This window comes from Sander vitreus, chromosome 23 (genome assembly GCF_031162955.1).
Source record: "Sander vitreus isolate 19-12246 chromosome 23, sanVit1, whole genome shotgun sequence".
Classification (NCBI taxonomy): domain Eukaryota; kingdom Metazoa; phylum Chordata; class Actinopteri; order Perciformes; family Percidae; genus Sander; species Sander vitreus.
In genome coordinates, this window is record NC_135877.1 from 5,410,620 (window position 1) to 5,429,784 (window position 19,165).

The window sequence follows — 19,165 nt, forward strand, 5'->3', positions numbered from 1 at the left end:
AACAGATACAAATAGAAACAGTGTTGGGAAGGTTACTTTGGAAATGTAATAGGTTACCAATTTCCAGTTTACCCTATTTAAAATGTAGTAGTAACTATTTAAATGACTTTATCAGACTAATGTAACTTATTATATTTAATTACATTTTGATTACTTTTCTAAATTTCTAATGAATGTTTTCAACTGTTAACCATTTCCAAATGTTTAAACCTGGTAGTGCTAACGCTAACAGATGGGTGGCGCTGCAAATTCAAACAAGAGAACCAATCGAAAGCATCAGAATGCATCAAACTTTGCCAAAAGAAGACATTGTGCACATGGTAAACACACAAAGCAACAACATTTATATTATTCAACATATAGCCTAGCTTTTTACAGAAAATATTCAGATGCCACCCCCAATGTAATCATGAACATTTTCATAGGTAACTGCCGCGGGGCCTTCTTATACACAGTGTCAGCGTGCTGCGAGACGGTATTTAAAAGCTTAAAAGCTTGTTAAGTTAGATTGTAATGCTGTTACGGATACCTTTGTTTAGTTTTCAACTCTTGCTGACGCCAAACATTTGTCCAACTTCATTGTCATGTCATGTGTATACATAAATAAGTCTCTTGGCGAAGGTTTAGGGGTGGGGCTTTTGAAATGCAGCCCCAGTGGTTTCGATCAAGGTGTGTCATTTACTCACAGGCACAATGGGTCCTCAGCAATGAGGAATCGTGTTAAATAATCGGAATTTCAATATTGACCAAAAATGAAGTAGCCCTAGATAAAGTATATCATGTCTAAGGTAAACTATTAAATGAAGAGAAAACATAGACACACTATCCATCCACGTGAATGCTCTACATTTATAAAAAAAACAACAAATGTAAGATGGTTGGGCTCACACACAGGAATGCATCTTACAGCCTACAAATCCAACAGAAGCTGATTGCCTGGTAGAAGTATTCGCCTGGACACGTTAGCTAAAGGTGGGGTTTTTAAGGGTGTGTTTTGACGTGTGTGTGTGTGTGTGTGTGTGTGTGTGTGTGTGTGTGTGTGTGTGTGTGTGTGTGTGTTGTTACTTGGCCCTGATCACAAATCAGGATAAGAATATGACACAGCATTATGTTCCCATGTTCATCCAACCAAGGTTGTGATCTTCACATTGTTGAAGAAGTGGAGGCAGTCATTTCACCTTCTTTGACGAGATGACTACGTGTTTCTTTTGTGCTATAATGGGCGTTTAAATCACATGCCAGTTTCAGTTCGAGGAATAAAGGCACAGGGTGAAAGGTTTGATCAAGAATGCTTAACACTTTTGTAAGAAAAAATGGCGGAGGAGAAAAATAAATAGAATGTTGAAATCAACATGTTAGTTTAGCATGTTTTTGGTAAACATGAGAGTAGTGGTGGAAGAAGTATTCAGATCCTTTACTTAAGTAAAAGTACTAATACCACACTGTAAAAATACTCCGTTACAAGTAAAGGTCCTGCTTTGAAAATGTTACTTAAGTAAAAGTATGTCATTATCATTAAGAAAATGTACTCGATGCAACAACAAAAAATCCTCACATTTTAGAAACTGTAAACGATCAAAACAGTTCTGTCAATAGGCCTACCACTTGTAGGCCTGTATATTGCTGGGTAGTTTTATTCATAATAAAACATCATATTTTATGAAGTACATGTGTTTTGTGTGCAAAAATCTTAACTTTTAAAGTAACTAGTAACTGAAGCTGTCAGATTAATGTAGTGGAGTAAAAAGTACAATATTTCTCTCTGAAATGTAGCGGAGTAGATGTAGAAAGTGGCATGAAAAGAAGAGACTCAAGTAAAGTACAAGTACCTGAAATGTGTACTTAAGTAGAGCACTTGAGTAAATGTACTTAGTTACATTCCACCAGTGCATGAGAGTCAGAAAGCATGCTAACAGTGGCAGCCAAAGGCAACTGCGGGCCACAATGCGCCACCATGTTTCATCAACTTGGTGTGTTGAGGGCCTTAAATGCTTCTTTTTTCCCTTAGCCTTGGAAACACAGCACTATCCCTTGTAAGAAGGAGACCTTTCTGTTCTCCATTGTTGTTTTTGGACTGTCTGAAGCTGAATTTCTGTGTCTTTCTGTGCATCGTTTGTCACCAGACGGCGTACACTGTGCCCATCCTGGCCTTCGCCTTTGTCTGCCATCCGGAAGTGCTGCCTATCTACAGTGAGCTGAAAGAGTAAGTGCGGTTCTTCCCTCTACATCAAGCTGCGGAACGCCATCACCATCTCCTAAAATAAACTTTAATGGGGGCTGTACCATAGACTGTATATAAAGATGGACGACGTGTTTCCACTTCCTCCAAATTTTTACAAAAGTGAAGCCAAAATCTCCTGGATACAGGCACTGCCATCTTGTAAATTTAAAGCCAGAGTTTGCACAGCAGTGATGGAGCCGTGGTATCCAAATCCCGCCCATACACCTGCCCTGACCAATCACGAGTCAGTCGCAGCTGTCAATCATGACGTTTCACACTGTTTTTATAGCATCAAATAACAAATAAAACACTTAAACAAGCATCAGCGTAAATAAACATTACCTAAAATGACAGAAACTACCTTTAGGGAAAAATTATTTGCAAGTATTTTCATTTTTATTAGTCCGGCCGATGTCCCATCAGCCAAAATGGAGGGGGTGGGATTTACGGCACGGCCCAAGTGGGGGTGACGCTGTGGGCTGTGACAAAGCGTCAGTATTTGATGAGTGGGGAACGGTCTGGGAGAGCAGTATAGGACCTTTTCTTTTTTCTCAACTACAGCACCTTTTAAGGGTCAGTTAACTCAAATGAAACCCGTTTTCTCACTTTCGAGCCATGCAGATAGTCTTTTATTTGGATGATGAGAAGTATATCAATCTGCATATATTTATCTATCTTTACTGCAAGTCTTGAGTGCGGCTTCAAACCTTCTGAAAAGTGACGTGACCTCTCTAAATGTGTGTCTTGTTTCTACAGTCGCAGCCGGAAAAAGATGCAGAACGTCTCCAACCTGTCCATCCTGACTATGCTCATCATGTACATGCTGTCAGCACTGTTTGGCTACCTCACCTTCTATGGTAAGAACATCCATACACAAGAGTGGTAATAATGAACTCTAATCATAGACAAAAAAAGGCCTCAAACAGATAGATAGTTAAGTGATATCAGTCCCTTATTCAAGACAAAGCCAATAAGAGAACACATTCTGCTTACTTTAGTTGGAAAGGGAACAGTGATTTGCTTTGAAATCCCAGAAAAAACACTAATCAACGCCATTTTCATTTTATAATCTAAGTAGGCATGCTAATTTAGTTTTTTTTCTGGCCGATAGCCGACCCTCGTTAACCGATCAATAGTCTATATCCACGTCGTTTCACTTCTGGGATTGCTCCGTTGCCACTGGAAATTCCGCCGGATGTCCATCACCTTCCACTTTCTTTGTGTTGGCATTTTAAACAGTATATCGTATACGTTACATCACTGCAAAACCTTCCCAATCTTGCAAATGAATTCCTGCACATTGTATGAACACAGTCTACGGTTTAATGTTGTGGATTATTAAGCAACTAGTCTTTATCCACGACGTTCCACTTCCGGGATTGCTCCGTTGCCGACGGAAATTACGCCGGATTTCACTCATTAAGGCCGGATATTCGTTGCCTTGGGCTTCCTTTGTGTTGGCATTCTAAACTGCAGTGGATTTCTGAGGACTATGGTTAACTGCTCCTCAGATCTCTGCAGGGTAAATCCAGACAGCTAGCTAGACTATCTGTCCAATCTGAGTTTTCTGTTGCACGACTAAAACTACTTTTGAACGTACACATGTTCCACCAAAACAAGTTCCTTCCAGAGGCTATTTTGCAGAGGCACTGTGGCTCCGTCCAGCACTTAGCGCCGCCCAAGACGATTGTGATTGGTTTAAAGAAATGCCAATAAACCAGAGCACGTTTTTCTCCCATCCCGGAATCCTGTGTGGACTAGCCAGACCCTCCTCCGCAGCGCTGTGGAGGAAGGTCTGGCAATGCGAGACGGACCAATCATTAACTGTTAACCGACAGAGTTCCAGTTCCAGCTTCTTGTTTCCATTCAACATAGCGGTCACCGAAGCGCAGCAACCCGTTGATGCCGCTGTCGCTGCTACGTCACCTGGATCGTTGGTCTGATTGGTTGAACGACTATCCAGTTGCGTACAGAGTCATTTGAACTATGCCCGTTGATCACGCCTCCCGTGCAGTAGAAAATACAGAGCAGACTCCCCAGACTAATGTTCAATCTTAAAAGATTGAGCTTGGTCTGGTGATAGCCAGACTAGATGTCCCCTACAAATCCTGCAAATTGGATTTTGACACTAGTAATTAGTACATTTTGCTTTAGCGTCTGTCACCTTTCGTAAACAAATTGTTCCATTTTTTTCCTTTTGTTTCTCCTCCAACACAGACAACGTAGAGGACGAGTTGCTCCACACTTTCACTAAAGTGTATAAGTTTGACACATTGTTGCTGCTGGTGCGTTTGGCTGTTCTCACTGCCGTCACTCTGACTGTCCCCATCGTGCTGTTCCCTGTGAGTACATCGCACATAAACACCTTTGTTTTCTCTTAATAAAGCCTAATATGTTTGTTTGGCCAGTCTTCTCTGAGGAAAAACAGGCGGCAGACAGTGGTGGAATGTAACTTAGTACATGTAATAAGTACTGTACTGTACTAAGTACAAATGTCGAGGTACTTTACTGACTTTTTGTGCCACTTTCTACTTCTAGTCCACTACATTTCACAGAGAAATATTGTACTTTTTACTCCACTACATTCATCTGACAGCTTTAGGTACTTTACAGATTAAGATTTTTGCACACAATACACATGTAGTTTATAAAATACGATGTGTTATTATAAATTAAACTACCCAACAATATATAAACCTACAAGTCCAACGCTTAAAAACAGAACTGTTTTGATGGTTTCCAGTTTCTTATTTGTTTGAGTAATTTTACTTTTAATACTTTAAGTACATTTTCCTGACGCTACTCTCAATTCAGGACTTTTACTTGCAACAAAGTGTGAGATTTTTTACAGTGTAGTATTAGTACTTTGACTTAAGTAAATGATCTGAATATTTCTTTCACCACTGGCGGCACATATATTGATAGTTAGGTTTGGAAAGCAGAAAATATATCCTCATTGTAAAATATCATGTGATGGGCTCATTTCTAGGGCTTTTACACTGATGTTCATTACAGCATTGCCCTCTTTTTTGTCTTTCATTGAGCCTGTTTAAGCACTGATATAATTTGATTTGCGTCAGAGTGCACGCAAACATACACCACCCTTGTAATTAGACATATCTGGCCGCCGTGTTCCGCCCGACGCCGACCAGCGACTTGTAAAAGCATTCATTCAGTGGAGCGTTACTGCCACTTTGAGTCATTCTGCTCACAGACAGCGTTTTGTGTCTGCTGCCGAGTCAGTCTTTATTTGTCGTTTTCTGGACACAGCTTGTTTTTTTTCTCCTGGAAGTTAGGTAAGAAAGAAGAACACGCTGTTCGGTTTGGCACTCTGTGTCGTCATCTCAAATCCCAGAGGTCATAAACGGCCACACCTCTTAATTACGCCGACACACACACACACACACACATGCCTACACACACTTTTAAGATCCTAACTGTAAAGCCTCTCTTACTTTGTGCTTCTGTTTCCCCATTCTCCCACAAGCTGGGGTCAAAGGTTAACCGTTTGCATGTGATGTCCAGCTACTAAACTTATCATCTCAGTCACATTCGTTCACACACACACTCCTCTTTCTTCCCATATATGTTCATGGGCTAATTTTAGTGTGGCCCCTGTCTGACATGGGGGGGAACAAAAACGGCTGCTGGCCAGAGGAAGTTTCGTGACCCGTTTTAACTTCCATGCATGCACACACACAGTACAGTAAAGCCAAGCAGCTGCTAATTTGTGACTCATTTCTGAAGTGGCTGCAGGGACTGAAAGCAGCCACCAGGGGGAGGCAAATGTGAGGATATTCAGTCACAGGAAAGCAGACAGAATGATGCAGCAATGACTGCACGTTAAGGCTTGACACACTGCGCACACACACTCTCTCTCACACACACACACACACACACACACACACATTTACATAGTTACAGAATATAAACATGCTCCTATATATCCACTGTCTGATATTCATGCGTCACCACATTCTGTTACATTTTAGCTGTTAAGCTGATGCTTGCGTTCTTACACTGGATGTGGATGTTCCCGTTCTCCCTCTGACTCTAAAACACACACACACACACACACACACACACACACACACACACACTAAGCCCTCCCCCCCAACGGCAAGGGGAATGTGAGATAGGATCCCCCTCTCTCTGCAGTGGAAGTTTACAGGCAGTGGACAGTGGAAAAACCCTCACCCTGACTGCTACCTTCAGGGAGATAGGGAGGCGGAGCCAATGAGTCAGGGCGGGGGACGGGAGGGTGGTGGCTGACACGGGAGGGCAGGGGAGGGAGACAGAAACACAAACCATCGCCAGAGCACAATCCTCTAAATGCTCTGTGATAGAATTGTTGGAAATCTGCATCAAAGATAGTGAGGAACACTATGGATTATCTGATGGTGGCTGTGGAAGAATACCATAAGCCCATCTCTGGCAAATTTAGGAATTTGCCCAAGGTTGAATTGTACATAATGGGAAAGGAAGTCAGATTCCACTGAGATGTGACCCTTTAATTTAGTTAGATTTGGCTTCAATGTTGCTGCAGTGCCATCTATAAGTGGAAATCTATCAATTTTGTACAGTTTACATGTCACATGTGTGTACATTTGGTACACTTTCAGTGTGTTCAAGAGTTATGACCCTACCTCTAAGAATGTATAAGCAATATGGTATGAAATATTAAAAAATAACTTTGGGGGCACATTCAGATATACCTTAAACCAAATTGCAAAACGGAATACTAATATCTGTAAAGGAAAGCAATTTGGATTTTTCTTTCAGATGATAATTCCTCAGAAAATCTAAATGACAACCTCATAGTTAGCCTGGTTAACTGAAGACATGCAATCATATGCACGTTTTCCTTCTCCTTCTTTCCTTCTTTGGCACAACTTATTCATGTGTGAGAACGTGGAAGCTTGATATGCAACCATTTTATTTGACACTAACTCTCAATTTGAATCTTACTCACAATGATTGTAAATGTAATTGAAATATAGAAGAGAAATGCTGAGAGAGTGAGAGGGAGGAGGACTAAGATAACAGACGAGATAAAATTTTGATAAGTACGGAGAAACACAAGACTGAAATGGGATGCCTCGAAGCAGCTGTGGTGAATTGTAGCTTAGTGAAAAGAAAAATACAGAAACGTAGCAAGGGTTTGGAGTTCCTATCCCACTGTTAAAGCAGAAACCTGTGTGCTCGTGGGCCTTAAATCAGCTATGACGCTTTTAAAAAAAGTCAATCAAATTAGTTGTGTTGAAAAATGTTTTTTGCTTGTCTTTACCTGCATGGAATTCCTATCAAAAGATGTGAGTCATAGCCTGGTTTACATTAGTCAGTGTTGGTTTTAAGCTCTAGTTGTTGGGAGACAGCAATGTGAACAAAATGGCCGACCTTAGCCATTACTGTTTGTGCATGAATTTCTGATTAGGAATGTGCGTTTGTGCGAAGTTGGGAATGTTTAATTAACTGACCATCACAATTCTTGTAGTAAATGAATCGCTGTTGCTGTATCATGGTCAAAAGATTGGCTTGGATGCATGCGAGGCATCAGATCAAAAGAACTACTCGGTCGCATCATTGCTCTGCCAAGTTTCCGTTTGACATTTGAGAATCTCGCCTTGAATCCTCCTGACCTTCATTTTGCATGGAAACTGCTACCGGCCTTCAGCGAGAGATTAACATTAGCTTTGTCTGCCACTGTCCTTGGCTCCAGTGGGGAAGTTCTATATGAGAGAGGAGAGAATGTGTGTGTGGGAGTGTGCGTTTGGAGATATGTGTTGGGGCATGAAAGTGTATAGTGTGAGTGTATGGGTGTGCGGTCACGTGAAGGATAGACGCTAACAGAGGCCAGCTCACACAGGGCTTTGCCAGGATCCAGTACATAATGAAAGGGCTTTATGTGGAGTCAAACATGCTTCAGTTCTCAGGCTCCAGCTGGAAAGTAAAGCCATGGGAGACGACTGCAAACAAGCTGATTTACAGCACCATCGTCTATGTCTTACCATCATGTAGTAAAATATCAGTCTTAATCAACACAGTCAAGCTAACGCTTGAGTAGCGCTAGCTTGAGTACTTGTCTCCAAAGCCTTGTATGCTAGCAGTTGGTTTATTTGTTTTTTAGTCTTGAATATTTGCAGTTAGCTAGTGATTTTATTTTTCTTAAATAAACAAAGAAAAGTGGAACTATCTTACTACTATCTGGTTTTCTTTCACATAACAATAACCTCATAGTTACATCAACATTTCAAACACTGCGATTGAAGTTTAGCTAGCGAATTAGCGAGTAAGAATTAGCTTGCGTGCTATAGGCAGCGTTATTCAACCCAACGAACACTGCGTTTGTCATATCTCTTCATTAGCGTAAACATCTGCAGTTATCTTAAACTTGTGACTGACATTTGGAGTTGAAAAGTTGTATCAGTGTGCATGCACATCTTTCTTTGCCAAAAACTGTAACTGTTATTTGTCTTCCAAAGACACTGTTAAACACTCCTTTTGATATTTCAGTCCCTCTTTCTAGTAAAGCACCGTTTTATAAAGGGTTTGTAGGTTTTAACTCTGCTCTATAAAAAACATTTACTAATGCTTTACAGGTCAGTTATAATCATTAGCTATTAATAATGGAACCATGAGAGCAAGAAATGTCTACCAGTTTATAGCCATTGTTAAGAAAACATTTTGGGGTTGCCAGGTGGTGAAAAATTAGTTTTTTACTGTTGTTTCTCCTCCTTATCAGCGTCTGCAGTTATGAATGTTAATACATTGTTATTAATTAATTTTGGTTCAGATGCACTGCAGCTTTTTCAGGTCAGAGTTCAAACAGGCCATTGGGTGATTCTCCGATTCATGTCATGAGTCATGCTGGAGGAGGATTTACACCAGAACGAGATATTTCCAAACCTGGCTGCCCAAAAATTGTTCTAATTAATGTACAGAGGGAGGTTTTATAGGTGTCACCACTAGAGAGCTTGTGTCTACATTCATAGCATCATGGTTGAGATCTGTCTTGCTCTTGAGTGTGTTTTGGCTGCAGTGAAGCACAGTTTTTTTTCAGCCTAATTTGTCTAGTTTCAAGTAGTGTCGATGTGGTCAAAAAAACTTGAGATTTTTACTTGAAAGGGACTTTTCTCTTACTGTGTGTAGTTTCAGTTCACAACCAGGATCTGTTGTAGCAGCTGTCACAGAGTGTCTTCTACTCGGTCTCCCGCTTTGAATATACTTGCACTCGCAAATGTGCACAAAGAGAGGAAACACAATCATAGTTTGCAGTGTAAGTGCAAATGGTTTGTTTTCAGCTACTTCTTTTGCAAAACTAGCTTACATAGCTCAGACCTCCGCCCCTGGTTTGTTGCTAACTGGCTGAACCCAGATGTGGATGGGTGAATCCGGCTGTCTACAACTCATCCATCAACTTCCTCTGTGTGTGTACGTGTGTGTGCAGACCTCTGACAGGTAAAGAGTAGGGAGCAAAAAGTGTGCAAACATCACACTGTGAACTCCAAAGGGTTTGCGCCAGGTAACAGTCGGGTGCTGAATAGTTTGGAGCTTTGGAGAGAAATTCCGCGTCCAGGCTCTAGTTTTCCAAGCCGGGACTAATTATGCCACAGCTGGTTGGGAGGGGGAGACAGCAGAGGGGGCACGCTTGAAGAACTTTAGGAAAGATGCAGTTAATTTATTGTCAATATCTCCCACAAGAAATGAGTTTTGGCTTAAAGTGGGGAAACTTTTTTGGCAGTGGACAGTGAAGCAGACCTCATGACAGTCATGATGGAGGTCACTTGGTTCAATCTGACAGTGCAGAAAATCCAGTTAATGTGATTTTTTTTCCCATGCTAACTGGACATAAATCTTGTGCTTAAGTCTAACTTGAAAGGATACAAAGACGGCATGTGGTGTTCTGCCAGCAGTGGCTCTTAAAAAAAAAAAAAAGGAAAAGATTGCACATGTTTTGTCCTTTTCAGGTAAACTAAATCAAGAAGTTACTTTCCCTAAAACCATTTGCATCTCATATTTCATTCTCCACACACACAGTGTCTGCCAGAGCTGTAATTAAATGTGTTCTCATGGCGACTGGTGGCCCTCATTTGTCTTTTAATGTGGGGCTGGAGGAAGGAAGGAAGACAGGCTAAAAAAAAAGGAAAAGCCAACGGTGAGTGACAATAGATGCTTCTCGTAAAGACACACCCCCAACCCCCCTGCAGGCAAGCCCGCCCTCCTGTCAACCCCGGCTGATGCAATCCCATGCTTGTATTACGCTGTGGGAGATAATCCTGCCCTGCCTTTTTGAATGGCCACCGTAAGCAACGCCCCTTGTAACCTTTCCCTTTGAGGCCTGCGGGTGCTTTAGGTTTCACCTGACACCCGCAACCTTTCACCCACTGGAGGCTTGAACAGGCTGCCTGAGGCTGAGCAGCAGCAGGCGTCTTAGCTGGGATCTCCTGGTTCTCTCTGTTTCACACACACAACCACAACCACAACCACACACACACACACACAGTCTCACAAGTATACACACTAGCCCCGTAGCACTTGACACACTTCAGTCAGTGGCCAAGTTTGGGACTCAGACTCGGGCACAGGCCTGCAGACATACAGACTGTTGTTGTTTATGGTTTGTTTCTTTGCCAGAGACAGACTGTATACGCAGAAGACTAACAATGCTGGATTTAGTGGATTTAGTGCTGAAATTTAATACATTATTTGTATTCTATCAAACCAAACTGATACCTTCTGAAGTCACAAGCAAAAGATTGCTGTGATTGTTACACATTCCTCCATTCTCATCTCAGTCAGATGATGGTGAACTTTATACAACTTTGTTGTAAAATAAATTAACGGATTTGTCTGAATTTGTATGATCAAGCAAAAAGACTTGAATGTCAATACTATGTGTTTTTCTCCCCCCAGATCCGCACCTCCATCAACACACTGCTGTTCAGCAATCGAGACTTCAGCTGGACTCGCCACATGCTTATTGCCGCCGGCATCCTGGCCTTCAACAACATGTTGGTCATCTTCGTCCCCACCATCAGGGACATCTTCGGCTTCATCGGTGAGTCCCGCCTCCAAACACTTTGACGCCTTCAATTCAGGGGTCGTTTTATTAAGTAATGACGTTGGAAGTACAAAAGCTTAAAGTGTTGGGTCGAGTCAGCTGTGCAGTCGCGTGAGCCATTTGTGATCACTGGATCTAAAACGCTCAGGTTCTCGCTGCCAACACACACAAACAAATATGTAGACATGTCTCCCTGACACTAAGCTGCAGCATCTTTGCACGTACATCTCTAATGGCTAATGGCTTTTCGCCTACCATGAAAATTAGAAGTGTCCTACTCCCTCCCTACACCTGGTGAAACCAGGGTCCAGAGTGTTCTAAACTGTTAAGGCTCATTCATGCTCCCTTAACGTACGAAAATAGATACGTCTATTTCAGGCGATGCCCACATACTTCCATCCGTCTTTTATGTTGGCATGGACTTTTCCCTTGCTACCGTCCAACTCACATTTAATTTCCGTCCAACCTCCCGATCTCGTATCTATTGGCTACACTGCCTACACTGTTCCCATGATTTGCGGTGCTCTTTTTTGTCCGTAAGCTTTCAGAAAACGTGCACAATCACGGACAAAATTAACGCAGAGTACGGACTCTGCTGAAAATATATCTAATATTTCAAATAGCAGCTGTCTGAAAACTCTATTCTACAAGTCTTCTTGCAGGTTCCTCTGCAGCCACTATGCTCATCTTTATTCTACCTGCTGCCTTTTACATCCGCCTGGTCAAATCAGTGCCGTTCCGCTCCCCGCAGAAAATCGGGGTAAGTGTGCAGAAACACGCACACACACACTCCCATCAACGTCTTTCTCACTGTATCATTTTTCTCACTCCATCCCCTGAGGGGTGGATAACATTTTCAAAATGTGACTCGTCAGAAGTTTCCAACGGACCCCCACTGTGCATCATCGCACATTGAACTCCATTTAATCTCTCATGTGTCTCTCTCTCTCTTCAGGCTGCCGTCTTCCTAGTCGTGGGAATCATCTTCATGATTGGCAGCTTGTCACTCATCGTCCTCGACTGGGTCCACAACCCCCCAGGCTCCAGCGGCGGTCACTAAGCTCCCTCCTCAGATTCACATTTGACAGTGCAGCAAACCAACCACAACCCCCACCCCCACCTCCATCAAATAACAACCATCAATTATAAAACCCTCAACATATGGACATAATATGCTGCATAGAATATCACTGGAGGGAGACTTTTTTGGCTCGGTTTCAATTTTGTTGTTGCTGTAAAAGTTCACAACACAAATGAGAGAATCAAAAAACCCAGAGAGGGATCCGGTTTTCCACAAAGACAGCCTGAAATCATTGCCATCTTCCTTATTGTTTCCAGCTATGAAGAGACGGAACATACACATACTGTGCAGCCCTCACCTGAAGCAGATCTGTGAACTGCGATTTACAGGGCTGGAAAGACAATGCAAGTCCCTCAGTCCTCGAAGGAGACATTTGGAGGTGGAGTGTGTCGTCTTCTATGAAACAAGGAGCACTTCTAGCATTATGTTTCACTTTGTGTAGCGCTTACACACACACACACACACACACATATAGACATAGAAAAACACAGCTACACCTCTGTTTTTAAGCAGCTATCCATGAAAAATCTCTGAAATTAACCAAACAACGTAGACTGGGTAAACCCAGCCCGATCTGCCCACGATTTGATTTCGCCCTGCAGCTCAGGCTGGAAACCTGTACATTTTTCTATCCTGCTTCTGTTACAACTCTGCAGGGACCAATCACAAACTGGCTTAACCACCTGTCACACTATTGGCGGGTTTAACACGATGACGATAGAGAAGCGACGGCAAGCAGCTTTTTGTTTACATTCAACATGGCAGGCACCGAAGCGCAGCAACCCGTTGATGCCGCTGTCGCTGCTACGCCACCTGGATCGTTGGTCTGATTGGTTGAAGGACTATCCAATTGTGTACAGAGTCATTTGAACTATGCACGTTGATCACGCCTCTTAATATACAGAGCAGACTCCCCAGACTAATGTTCAATCTTAAAAGATTGAGCTTGGTCTGGTGATAGCCAGACTACAAACAACGGTTAATCAGTAACTGAATTCAATCATTTAAAACTTTTTTTTTTCCAGGAAAGTTTGTTTTATTTTGCTGCTATGCTACATTCACAATCAGAAGCTTCGCCAAAGTCAACATACAGTTTAAGTCGATCAGGTTCATGCTAGAGCTCTGAGTCTCACGGATCTTCCTCGCTGGCTGTTTTAATCTTGGCTGTGTACACGAAACAAGGAGATGCTTTCAGTATTCCTATCACAGAGGGATCTGAACATGCAAGGTATCAATGTACATAGTTAAGTGTGTCTACTGAAAAAAAGATTGTTGTACAAAATTTACAGTCTTTTCTATTCAGGTCGTATGAAGCTAAGTGATCATTTCCAACACGCAGTCTGTATACCTGCTGGAATAATTTATTAGCCACTTCACATTGGGCTGGACAACTAGGTATAACCATAGGTTATTATTTTTTTTTAAATAATTGGCAAAAAAAATGTGTGAAGAACTATTTAAAATACGCAGTTCATAAATAAAATAGTTGATTTAAAATCTGTAATTTAAAGATGCCAAGATCGCAGTAAAATATTTTCAACACGTGCCATATTATCCTCCTCACTGTCGAAGGAAAACCCTTACTCTTCCCAAAATTTTATTTCAGAAAGGCCATATCTTTTATTTTTAACATGGATTACGTGTTATTCAGCTTAAAGGAATAGTTCGATTTTTGGTAAAATGTGCGAGTTAAATGAGAAGGTTGATACCACTCTCATGTCTGTACGCTAAATGTGAAGCTAACGTTACAGCCAGCAGGCAATTAGCTTGGCATAAAGACTGGAAACATAGGAAAACAGCTAGCTACCTCCCCGTTTTTACATTTTGGTTTTCATACAAAGTCAACTCATGACATATAATGTTTGAATGGTTAGGCTTTGGAGGCGCTGGTGATAGATTTTCACTGTAGACTGAGCTAGTTGTTTTCTCACGCTTTCATTTTTTATGCTAGGCTTAGCTAACTGTCTTAAGGTGCTAGCTTAATCTTTAGCACACAGACATAAACGTTGTATTAGTCTCTGCAACAAATTGAATACACTTCTTTTTTCTCAAAAATGTAAAAAGTATGTCTCTTAGGAGTGGTGATTTGGAACAAGGTGGATGATAATATCACACACATCATGAGAGAGCTAGATTAAGTATTGGTACATACTCTTAAAAAAATCAGATACAAAAAGTAACAGGATTAATATTTTAAACTGTGCCTTTGGATTTTTTATTTATTTTTATAATTGGCTTCTAATACTGGTGCCTTTGGTAGAGTCATTGACGACAACACTAAAACCTCGTTTCACCTTTTCTCTGATGCCGTTACATGTCACCGACATATCCAGCCAAAGTGGACAACATTTATAGATCCTTTGCAGATCTACGTACATGAAACAAATTGATATTTTAAATGAAATAGTGTATTATGTGCATGTTTTTGGATTACAAATATGGTCTTTTTGGACAATTGTATATGCTCTGTAAATAATCTTTATTTTATGGTACACTTACACTCATTGTCTGTGAGTGGGTTGTTGGGGGATTCTGCCTTTCAAAGTCTTCTGCAATCCAGTCTGTTTTAGTATATAAAAGTATACATAACGTATATTAGAACTTTTTTTTTTCTCTTACTGTATGACAGTACATTTTTTTTCTTTGTTTCAAGCTTGTATATTTGTAGAAAACTTGGTCTCTATATATCCATTTTCATGTTTAAATGTTAACTCGTCGTATCAGGTTTAATTAATCATTGGCCTGCATTATAACACGGTTTAATCCCAGAAGTCTCAGAACCGAGGCAACACATTTCTGCAGCTTATTGGTTCCTGCTGACCAACACTGGGTTAAAATTAAAGCCACAATTTAAGCGGTATTGATGTTGAAATCTTTTTTTTCGAAAAAAAAAAAAAGTGCTGTAACACGAAACAGAAGTATTTTGTGACCACACTACAGGAAGGTTCTTACAGGACAGAACACCTTAATCATTTGTTAAAAGAGCTCATGGCTTTTCTGCTATTTATTGCATGGCATAGCACGTATGCTAACGTGTAGCCATACAATATATGCTAACGTATAGCCATATACCTAGGCTAATGTGTAGCCGTACACCTATGCTAACAAGAACCCTCTGTGTTTGCCCATTCTGAAGATCTGGACAATCGTACACAATAGTTGATACCTTACTGTGGCTATAACTGCCATCATAAAAAAACTTTTCAAATCCACGTGAGGTTTTATTTCCATGACGTTACTTGAACTGAAGCTTTCCACAGCCTGATAAAGTCTGCAAGCTTTATGACCGAAGGGTCCATGCAGCCTCTTTGGTACCTGCAATGAATGTTCAATAATGGATTGTTCTCAGTCTGAAAATCTGGCTCTTCATTTCTTCATGAATGTTTAGCTGTAACTTCCTTAGCCTCTTGCCTTCAGTGGCTTATACTGGTCATCGGTAGTCAACAGCTTTGTCTCTTCCTCAGGTTGGGTTTTGTCTTTTTAAATTGGTCCTTTTTACAAAGGTTTTTAATGGAATGCTCCCAACACAACACCTCTATTTCCTTTAGTATCTCAGGTATTCGGTCTGTATGAATATTTCTATCTCACTTTTAGACAACTTCAAATATCTTCACCTCTTTTGCATGATTGAGCCAAGCTGTACAATGTGGTTGTTTATGTGCTGGCCTTGACAAGAAATTGTCTTGTGAATCTGTAAAAGCAGACAAGTCCCCAGCAAATTTTGACAGTGTTTAGAAAGTAAGGAGTTGTACAGATCCACCTGCCTTATTTTTCTATGGACCTCTAGCCGTGGAGAAGCACTGGCTCAATGTGTCTGTTGTTCACAGTGTCTCTGCTTCCTGTGGATCAGGCCGAACGTTCAGATTTGTAATTTTACACCCACACAAAGGGGATGTTTTTTGTATCCGTGATGCTGTTTCATTATGATGAACAATAAAAATGTGAAATGAAAAAAGTTTGTGTTTTTGTACATTCTTTCACCTACCTTTTTTAAAATAAATAGGTTGCACTTTACATAAAACCCAGGATTGATTTCAAGCAAGTAGTATAAATGCACTGATGGTATTGGCGTAATATTATATAAGTCCCATTTTGAATGTGTGTATGACTTTCTATATTTAAACACTGGCAAAAAAATGTTTGTCACACCAGGGCTTACATAACATGTCTCTGTCCCAGACTGGCGTATCGGCATTAACAACCAAAGCCCTATTTCTGGCAGATCAGATATTAGGCCTCTAAAAATGAAATAAATGCACATGTACTTGTCTAGGTAGCATCTACTGCTGACATGTAACACCATCTTGTAATGCTCCCAGACGGTGAGGGAAATGAGTAACCTTTTTCTTTCTTGATACAAAACCTAGACTCCAAAATGAAAACCAGGGTCCGTTTCAGAAAGCAGGTTTAGTGAAAACTCTGAGTTTGTTAACCCTGAGATGAGAGAAACTCTGGGTTTTCTGTTTCAGAAAGAGAGGTAAATCAAACCTGAGAAAGAGGGGTTACTCCAGCCTGTTTCAGAAAGAGAGGTAACTTAACCTCAGAGTCAGTTACTATGGTAACTGAGCCTGTGAACCTAACCTGGTCGGAAGCAGCTTTTCTTCAATAAACCTCGAGTTTCTCTCAGTCTCCTCCCTCTGACACAGCACTCTTTCATTTCCTCATTCATTCATTCAGTCTGTACCTGCAGGATTGCACCTTAATGAAATAGATTATAGGTTCAATACCATTTCACCAGTAATATTATACTTATGATTAAACATGATATTAATACACTATTGGAACTTACGCATTTACTCTAGCAGCAATTTTCTCCACGCAAATTCTCTCTCTTTTGCAGCAGCCGCTGTCTTGCTTTTTTAACGAAATGTTCAAACTCGCTGTATGTGCGCATGAGTATTTCCGCCGACCAGTTTGTTTGTGGTTGTTACCATGGTGAATTGTAGTATCATGGCTCCATTCATGCTGCCTTTTTATAGTGGTGGTGCACGCGCTTAACTCTGAGTGAACTTTCTCTGAGTTGATTGAACCAACTCAAATCAGCTGTTCTGGACCCAAAAACTCAGAGTTTCCCATCTCAACTCAGAGTTCAGGGTTAAACTCAGAGTTTGTTAAACCTCCTTCCTGAAACAGGCCCCTGGTCAAAATGAACTGAGGGCCCAGAGAGCCTTAAACGTTCAAAAAATTATTTTCATTTTAAATACTATTTATATAAATAGGTTATGTTTGTGTATTGGCCCTGAAACTACTTGGTTAAGGTGAGCAGGTTGTTTCCAGACGTGTAAAGTTTAAGACGTTTAAGTACTGTACTTAAAGGTGCTGTAGGTAGGATTGTGAAGATCCAGGACTTAGCCAAAACATTTGAACATCGACAACTTCTCAGTCCCTCCTACCCTTTCTGCTAAAGCCCAAAACGGTCTCCTAAGCCCCTCCCCCCACAAGGGAGAATGAATGCGTGTGCATGAGCAGTGATGACATGCAGTTAGACACCCCCCCCCCAGCCGGTCCTGATTGGTGCATCTGAACAGGGAGCTGTGGATTTTTGCAAATCGAGCTACAGACTGTAGGTGGTGCCAGAGGAGCTGGATTTGTTTTTAAATGACCTGCTTCATGTAGTTCTACTGGAACATAGGGTCAGTTTCAGCAAATATGACAGAAAGTTAGTTTTATAAGGCTTACCTACTGCACCTTTAAGAACAATATCAAGCATAAGTTTTAGTACTTTACTTGAGTATTTCTTTATGTAGATGTCATAATTTTCAGAAGTAAATTCGGCATTAAATATAGCATACTAGTTTGGTTGTATTTGTAGACTGGGATTTGAAGTTGAAAACGTGATTGTGAAATGTGATATGCGGTTGAGCATGTGTAATAAACCTAACACCTTTTTGATTTCTGTTCATAAATGAAAGACACGTGGTGTGCCAACTGCTATGGTCATACTCAACGAGGTTAATGACCTTTACTTGGAATAACTGGTTTTTTTTGGGGAGGCGCAGACATGCTGCTCACCTGGGTCTCAATTTTCTGGAAACCAGCGACTCAAAGTTTTCATTAAGATAGATGAGAAAGTATGTTGTGTAACAAAGATTTCATAGACATGTTTATATGGCTGAGGCTGCAGATTTGAATTTGCAACATCACCAGAATCAGCATGGTCACATTCCACCACACGGGTTTGTTGTGAATCTGTTTACACAACACCCTTTCACTCTGACCTCTGGATGATAACCTGCTGTATCCTCGCTTCACCTCTCTGTGCCGTCAGTGCTACACTTAGGACATCTTCCCTCTGCCAGCGGTGGGACGTTAGTACATTTACTCCAGTGCTGTACCTAAGTGCTAATTTGAGGTAATTGGACTTTACTTGAGTCTCTTCTTTTCATGCCACTTTCTACTTCTACTCTGTTACATTTCAGAGAGAAATATTGTACTTTTTACTCCTCTACATTCATCTGACAGCTTTAGGTACTAGTTACTTTACAGGTTAAGATTTTTGCATATAAAAACACATGTAGTTTAACAAATACGATGTTTTATTGCAAATTAAACTACCCAACAATATAACAGCCTATAAGTCCAGCTGAAATGATTAGACGATTCAAAGCGGAATGCTTTTGATGCTTTTTTTTTTTTATGCTTTCAACCCTTTTTTCATTTCCAGTTTCTAAAATGTGAGAATTTTTCTGCATTGAGTACTTCTATTTTTAATACTTTACATTTTCCTGATGATACTTAACATACTTTTACTTAAAGTGCTCATATAATGCTCATTTTCAGGTTCATAATTGTATTTAGAGGT

The 19,165-nt window shown here is 40.8% G+C and overlaps 1 protein-coding gene across 2 annotated transcripts in view; it reads left to right on the top strand.

Annotated features, from left to right (window-relative positions):
* slc38a4 (solute carrier family 38 member 4) overlaps nucleotides 1-15,295 on the top strand; it is a 48,176-nt gene extending 32,881 nt beyond the window's left edge. For both annotated transcript variants that reach the window (XM_078242482.1, XM_078242481.1), the window contains exons 11-16: nucleotides 2,124-2,203; nucleotides 2,978-3,078; nucleotides 4,439-4,563; nucleotides 11,135-11,279; nucleotides 11,945-12,042; nucleotides 12,238-15,295. In XM_078242482.1, the coding sequence (XP_078098608.1) occupies nucleotides 2,124-2,203; nucleotides 2,978-3,078; nucleotides 4,439-4,563; nucleotides 11,135-11,279; nucleotides 11,945-12,042; nucleotides 12,238-12,342 (654 nt within the window). In that variant the 3' untranslated portion in view covers nucleotides 12,343-15,295. The remainder of the gene's footprint in view (nucleotides 1-2,123; nucleotides 2,204-2,977; nucleotides 3,079-4,438; nucleotides 4,564-11,134; nucleotides 11,280-11,944; nucleotides 12,043-12,237) is intronic.
* The last annotated feature ends 3,870 nt before the right edge of the window (nucleotides 15,296-19,165 follow it).